Source organism: Cebus imitator, unplaced genomic scaffold (genome assembly GCF_001604975.1).
Source record: "Cebus imitator isolate Cc_AM_T3 unplaced genomic scaffold, Cebus_imitator-1.0 Scaffold351, whole genome shotgun sequence".
Taxonomy (NCBI): Eukaryota; Metazoa; Chordata; class Mammalia; order Primates; family Cebidae; genus Cebus; species Cebus imitator.
The window spans coordinates 2,269,125-2,276,649 of NW_016107666.1; the positions used below are offsets into that span (position 1 = coordinate 2,269,125).

The 7,525-nt window shown below is 43.1% G+C and overlaps 1 protein-coding gene across 7 annotated transcripts in view; it reads left to right on the forward strand.

Annotated features, from left to right (window-relative positions):
* THRB (thyroid hormone receptor beta) overlaps positions 1–7,525 on the forward strand; it is a 373,141-nt gene extending 365,616 nt beyond the window's left edge. For 6 of the 7 annotated variants that reach the window (XM_017506231.2, XM_017506230.2, XM_017506229.2 and 3 more), the window contains one exon: positions 3,430–7,525. In XM_017506231.2, the coding sequence (XP_017361720.1) occupies positions 3,430–3,671 (242 nt within the window). In that variant the 3' untranslated portion in view covers positions 3,672–7,525. The remainder of the gene's footprint in view (positions 1–3,429) is intronic. The other variant, XM_017506233.2, reaches the window with a different exon arrangement.

Below are 7,525 nucleotides of genomic sequence, written 5' to 3' on the forward strand. Positions count from 1 at the left end.
GAGGACACGGATGTGTCTAATTGTATATCCAGCGCCTAGGCCAGTGTTCAGTAGAATTCAAGAAAAGTTTATTGAATGAATGGCTGAATATGTGGGTAAAATATCAGGCGCAGGTACATTGAGAATCCTTTGTAGAGTTGCTGCTTCCTGGTTAACTCAGTAGGATTCTTTTATTTATTTATTTTTTTTCAACCTGAGACAGGGTCTTGTCTGTTGCCCAGGCTGGAGTACAGTGGTGTAAACACAGCTCACCATAGCCTTGACCTGCTGAGCTCAAGAGATTCTCCTGCCTCAGCCTCTCCAGGCACACACCAGCACCCCTGGCTATTTTTTTATTATTATTATTATTTTTTGTAGAGACAGACGGGTCTCACTATGTTGCCCAGGCTGGTCTTAAACTCCTGAGCTCAAGTGATCTTCTCACTTCAGTTTTCCAAAGTGCTGGGATTACAGGCATGAGCCCCCATGCCTGGCCTATAATTCTTTTTTTAAAACTGATCTAGAAATGTATTTGCTATAGGAAATTTAGGTATGGCAGACTTTTTTCTTTTTATTATGGAAAATTTTGAAGGTAAGTAGATAGAATAGCATAATGAACTCCCGTGTACACTATGGCACACAGACTCCAGACCAGCTCCCCAGACTCCACACCTCGCAGTGTTCACACCCTGATCATCTCCTGTCTTTCACTGTGTACAGAACCCGTGCCTTGCTTCTAACCAAGAGAATATGGCAAATTTGATGTCACCCTCATGTGATTATATTACACAATCTAAGATTCCCCCTTACTGGCAGACTTGCTCTAGAGTGTCTCTGTGCCAGCTTCATGAGGGAAACCACCATGTGGGGAAAGTTCCCATGACAGGAGCTGTAGATGACCTCTAGAACTAAAGATGGTCTCCAGCGACAGCCAGCAAGAAATGGGGCCCACAGTCCTTCCAGAGAATTATTCTCAAATAAAATTTATAGCTTGTCTACAGACTCCCTGTGTGACTTTGGGTGGCCCCCTAGCTTCTCTGGGCTCCAGTGACCTTTAAAATGAAGAAATTAAGCTACATAATCAGGAATTCTATTTCTGGAGAGACTCATGGTAATTTTTTTAGCTGGGATTTTAGTGGTACAAAGACAGTTTTAAATAATGTTGAATCACACCATGAGAAAGCTATTTCTTCGACAGTTTTCTTCCTGGTTGTATCTCCTTCCAAATAAGGCAAGGAGAGAGACTCAGTGTGGTGCTAGTCTGCCTTTAACACCTCTCTAACACTTGCTAACCTTCCTTTTTTAACAAAGAGAGAGTGGATCTCAGGAGCAATGTTCAGCCAGAACCTTCAGCCCCAAAGTTCCAAAGGCTTCTGCCATGCCTCCATTTTTGTGGTTATCTTCCTACTTATGTTAAATGGAATTTTGTTACTGAATAGTACGTTTCCACTGTAGTGGGTCAGTTTAACAGATTATTAAGCAAATAATCTAAATAAGGTGGCCAAAGTGAGAAGTAGGTAGAGATGACAAAAGCTGTGAATGTGATGCCAAACACTATCAAACACCAAACTGTATGATTCTTCCCAATTCTCTCATGTCATGAGGCTGGCACTGCCTGACAGCTACAGGACAACTTAATAACTCTTCACAATCCACCCTCCCTAGTGATGCGGGCCCTCTTCGTTAATACTGCCAGGACCCGAAAAATATTACAAGACACTGTGCATTTGGCGAGTCATAGCTGCCTGTCGGAGCTCCAAGTCTCCAATTCCTTCACAGCCTGAGGTCCTAAGCCCCATGTTTTGTGTGGCATTTCACTTACACTGTGTCTTAGACATTTCCTTCAAAGACCTTTCCACTAGCCGCTACTTCTAAGTTCCTTGGTCCTGCAGTACAAAGAGAAAAAATGAAAATGATCTGAGGGACATTTCTTTGAGAACTTTTGTCTTAAGGAGTTAAAAATGGTCTTCTGTCTTTAAAATGTTTCTCTCTTTATAAACCTGTTTGGTGCAATTCAAGCATCATCAAAATGTCAGTTCGTTCTCACTATGTCATTTATGTGACCATCTTATCTTTATCTCTTTGATGCCACAAAATCCACATTATATTTTCCCTTTGAAAGAATACATCCAAAGCAATAATATGTTGATCTTCTATTTGGATCAAAAGTTAAAGGACCCTGTGGAAAATTCTTGCACACTCAAAGAAAGAGAGAAGATAGAGGAGAGGGAGAGAGAGTGAACCAGAAAATCCACAGAGCAGCTTCATCAAATATGAAGAAAAACGTAAGATAAAAATGCACAAATTGCCGTTTGAGCTAAATAGGGGATTCCAAAGACCCGTATGGTTTGTTAGTTTGTCTATACTGTGAAGGGTGAATTGAGACACTAGTCCTGACCCTTCCTTTCCAATGAAGCAGAACCCTGTTTAGATTCCTACTGATACAGACACCTCAATAATTGGAACTTTGAAATGTGAATTCATTTGATCAGAGCCACAGAAAGCAGACTGAAACTGAAACTCAGAGAGAACTGAGCAGGGGTGTGTTGGTCCCCCTGGAGCTATTTGAGGAATTCATCCAGGTTTAGAGATTATTTTTGTCAGCCAAGGGTCTGCAGTCCTGCTCTTCCCCAGTTGTCCAGCCTCCTTGTGTCACCCCTTTATCACTTTTGGAAACTGACTCGAGCCTCTCCCACATACTGTGGGAAGCCCAGGGGTCTGTGCAGGACTTGAGAAGATTTCCTGGGCTTTCTAGGGTCCCAGTGTCCTCTCACTCCAGCTCCTACTGTAGCTATTCTCTTCCCTGCATGGGGTGACTCTGGCACAGCTCACCTCCCCGTTTCATTTCATTAAAATTCCCAAACCAGGACTAATACAAGGCTGCTACTGGTAGCAACTTCACTAAAGGTATAAGGGAAGGAAAGACCGGTTCACTGCAGCCTGGAAGACAACACAAAATTAAACATGGTGTATCTTGGTCCTCAAGGAAATGTTTTACTATCCCACATTCTTCCTTTGGCATCAGGCCTGCTGCAATGTCCCCAGTCCCTTCATACATCTCCCCTTTCTGTGCATGTCCACGCTCATCCTCTACCCTCTCCCAGGCAGCCAGTGGAAATTCAAAACTGCTCCCCTCATCTTGCAGAATAATTCAGGTGTCAGGCTTCTCCTTATGTACTCTGGCAGGGAGGTATCAACTTTCACAGCCAGGAAGGTGATCTGTCTAAACAGAAATATTTATCTGAACAAAGTACAGATTCTCTTCATATAAATGGTGCCACTCTCCTGGTACCTGGTCCCTGGAGCACCACAGTTCACACTGCATCCATGCTCATGGCTAAGAGGGAAGACCCTAGATCTTCCATGTCCCACTAAAGACCTGGAATTGGACAAGGCAAACCTTCCCCCTTCAAGCTCTGAATCAATGTCCATCTTCTCTCTTCCCCACAGATCGCCCAGGGCTCGCCTGCGTTGAAAGAATAGAAAAGTACCAAGATAGTTTCCTGCTGGCCTTTGAACACTATATCAATTACCGAAAACACCACGTGACACACTTTTGGCCAAAACTCCTGATGAAGGTGACAGACCTACGGATGATAGGAGCCTGCCATGCCAGCCGCTTCCTGCACATGAAGGTGGAATGCCCCACGGAACTCTTCCCCCCTTTGTTCTTGGAAGTGTTCGAGGATTAGACTGACTGGATTCATTCTCATAATTCCTACAGCACTACTGGGTGTCATTTCATTCCATTGCCTAGCTCTTTTTTGTTTGTTTCTTTGTGTCAGGAGGGATTTTTTGGGAGGGGAAAGGGAAGTAGTCCTTGGCATAGACATGGATGAAATTGCCCCTTGAATGCGGGTACTTGAAACTATTGCATTTCGTTCTCCAGTCCTTTGATGTGAATGCTCTGAAGGTTTTACGGTTTTGGAGATGGGGTGGGGGACAATCATTAACTCACCAGCACCCAAGCATCACCAGCTCCCACCCGTCCCTGGTCTGAAATTTGAGCGAGCAAAACGGCACTGCAGGACACTAAAGAAGCCTTAAAACCAAGATAATACGACCACCTCCACCCAATCCTGATGTTTGCAGGGCTCAAGTTAGCAGAGCACAGACCACCTTTAGTTAGATGTGGCTTTCAGCTTTTTAGAGAAAGAATTGAACAAATTTTCATCTATTCAAGAGCGTGCTATTTCCAGCACTCTTTATGATCTCCCAGGAGCATAACTTGGAATGTACAGGAATATTTGTGTCCCGAAAAATCAGCTTCCCTTCCAATATCATTTTTATAACCTTATGATTTAATTCAAATTATACCAGGGCGTGACCAAGGATATGCAGGTATTTGACTGATTGAGGCCAGCAAGGAAAATACTTGTTTTCAGTGAGCCCAGAGAAATTAGAAATCTTCACCAATGTCCATGACTCCATGGTTTTCAAAAATTCACATAGTATGACCTCACAGTAGGAAGGCTTCTTTACCATTTAGGCTCAGTGAACACTGTTACAGAAATCAAACATATTTACAGGGTGACACCCGTTTTCTGTGGCATCTGATCTATCTCCCAAGCTCCTGAAGTTCTTTATCCAGGTTGTATCTTTGCTGACCTGACAAGATTTCCCTGTGGATCAAATCTTCTAACCAAGGAAAGATAAGGTGAAATTTCAGTCTTCTGGAGAAATTTTGAGGAGAGATTAGTGCAGCTACATTCTGAGTTGAAGGAAATGCAGTGTTCTGAGAGCCCCTTCATGTCCTAATGGCTGGAAGATGCTTCCTTCTGCTTAGATCCTCCAGCTCCTTGCTTCATTGACCAATATCTTCTAGTCCCCTTTTTCCCTCTGACTCTGAGACACTAAATAGCTTGACTATCTCTAAACAGAGTGGCCCTGCCACTGACCCTCCTGTCCCTCTTCTAGCCCACCCTGACAGATAGATACTCAACAGAAAACACCTGCAGACCATGTGTATACTTATCTTTCCTGCCCAACCTGCCTCCCCAATGGCCTGTGCTGGAATAGCTTGTGCCCAGAAAACAAACGGTGACGCCTCATCTCTTCAGTGTCAGAAAATGGGCATAGAATGTACCCACGCAATTGAATGTATCTCATTCTCCACTGGCGTAGTAGATATAAACTATTCCTTTGCCTACCTTTTACTGCCTTATCCTGGAAATATTGGGGAAAATAAGCCATATCAGTGAGATTTACCTAAAAACAAAGGAAGGAAAGTCACTGTGAAAACCAAGTAGATTTTTTTTTTTAAGTTTGGTGGGGCAATACTGGCCCAGAAGTCTGGGTTCCTGAATTCTAGTTCGTGCTCTGTCAACTGGTAGATTTGTAACTTTAGGTCTTGGTTTTCTCACCTGATAAATAAGTCATGATCTCTAAAACCCTTCCTACCCTTAATATTGTATGAATTTCAGGGGGTAAAAAATCTGGTTCCTTTGTTGGTTTTTTTAACACTTAAATTTCTAACTTTATTAGACAAGAAGCATGGCCCACTTAACAGTTAAGAAACATACATTTGGTATGAACTCGAAATCGAAATAATAATTTGACACAATACTAGTCAACTATTTAGAGGCCTTGGAAAAAGAAGAGGAGCAGTGCCGAAAATTCCAAGTATGATTGGAAATAATCTGGGGGCGGGGAATTAAATGTTCAATGCACAAAAGCAATTGTACTGGCTTCTGGGAAAAAGGAGACAAGAACATTGCTATGGAACTTGCTATCCAAAGGAAGTAGGTGAAAAGATTTACAATTATAGGCAAGAAGTTCATTGGCAGATTACCTGCTGTACCTACAGATTGTTTTTGGGTTTGGTTTTGTCTAGGCAGCCTCTAGCCAGGTTCCTTAAGTGTTTGCTCTGCTAACATTTCAGCCTTCTCTCTTGAGTCCTTGAGGAACCATTCTTTGAAAGATAAACAGTTAGCCACCTCTACGCTCCAGGGTAACCCTGAGAAGCTCTGCTGTCTGGGGCAAGCTTTCTTTCCAAAGGGAATGACAAGAAGGAAAGCAGGCAGGGTCCTGCAGCATCAGGCCTTCTGGGGAAAGTTTCCTCATTTTGTTAGACAGGATCCTCAGTACATCGGACACCCAGATTTGAATGTAAGTTCAGAGCCTGATCTCAAGCTAAATCAGAATGCTTTGGGTACTAACCATGATCAAGAATTGGCCATATGGTAAGATATACAAACGGCCAACCAGCCAGCCCCAAGTAAAGGCACGTTTGATCCTTGGCACCCTAAATGATTGCCTTCAATAGGCAAACTGCTGGTCTGGAAATCTTGTTGAAGGCTGAATACTTCATGTTGAGTAGGACAAGTCTTAGCACACTTCAGATTGAAAGAAAAGGCCATAGGACTCAAAGGATAATGACTCTGAAACTAAACTCCTTCCTTCTGAAGCTGACAGAGGTTCGTAGTGCATCTCAAGACTCCATCTCATAAAACTCATTTGTGAGAGATTTGCTCTAGATTTTTCTAAACATTTTTTTCATCTATTGTCCAGACTTGCAAATCAAGTGTGGACCTGATGGAGACACCCTGCACACCTGCGCTCTCCCCCCTTCAGCAGGGAGATGTCTCAGTAGAGGAGAACACACCCGTTATGCTGGGATTCGCATTTCTAAATCACTTCCCTTTTAGGGATGAGCGATGTGGGGTGTGTGTGCGTGTGTGTGAGTGTGTGCGCGTGCGTGTGTGACCCCCAAGTGTACTTTGCTCTTCAATTTAGATGTGCAGTATTTCCAGACACAGTGAAAAAAGTAAGATGTTTTCTTCTTTATGATTCTGCTCAAAACACCACGTGCCGCCTCAGAGCTTTTTCTAGAGCCTCGGTCCTCAAAGACGCGCTTGACGTGTTGATGCCTCAGCCCAGCGAAGCCCCTTCACCTGTGCCCCGGACGACAGCTCTTCAGTGTGCAGTGCAGGCCTGGGGTGGACTGCCAGGACCTCGCTCTGTGCCAGCAACGCCATTCTTGTTGCTCCTCCATGAACAGGGGTACAAGCCCTAGCCCCTCCTCGACACTAAGCCCCCCACAGACTCAGCCTCCACGGAACCGCTGAGCGCCCCTCGAAGCATGTCATTGTCAGTGATACCTTTTTATTCTATGGACTCTAACCTATTTGTGTCATATTGACCTTTTGCTGCATGAGTCATAAATTACGAAATCAGTCTTATGGTTTTTGAAATGTAGCCAGCATTTGTAAGGCTAAACCTTTTTCATGAACTGAATTTAAGTGAATAACCAAGCCACAGTTCCTCTTCAAACGGAGAGTGATGATCGACATTTGAATCTCTTTGCCCTTTCCAACGGCTATGGCATCAGGTTCTAAAATAAGCTCGTAATTTTTCCTGTTATTTTAATAATATGGAAATATTAGCATAGTGTTTCTTTTGATAGTGATAGACTATAATCCATATTTAAATTTTATAGAGAAGAAATTTTATTGTACTGTGATGTAGATATTTATTATCCAGGTAAGGATTTGCCCGGTGTGTATTTTTTACAACTGAGACATTTTACTTTAATCTTTAAAAAAAA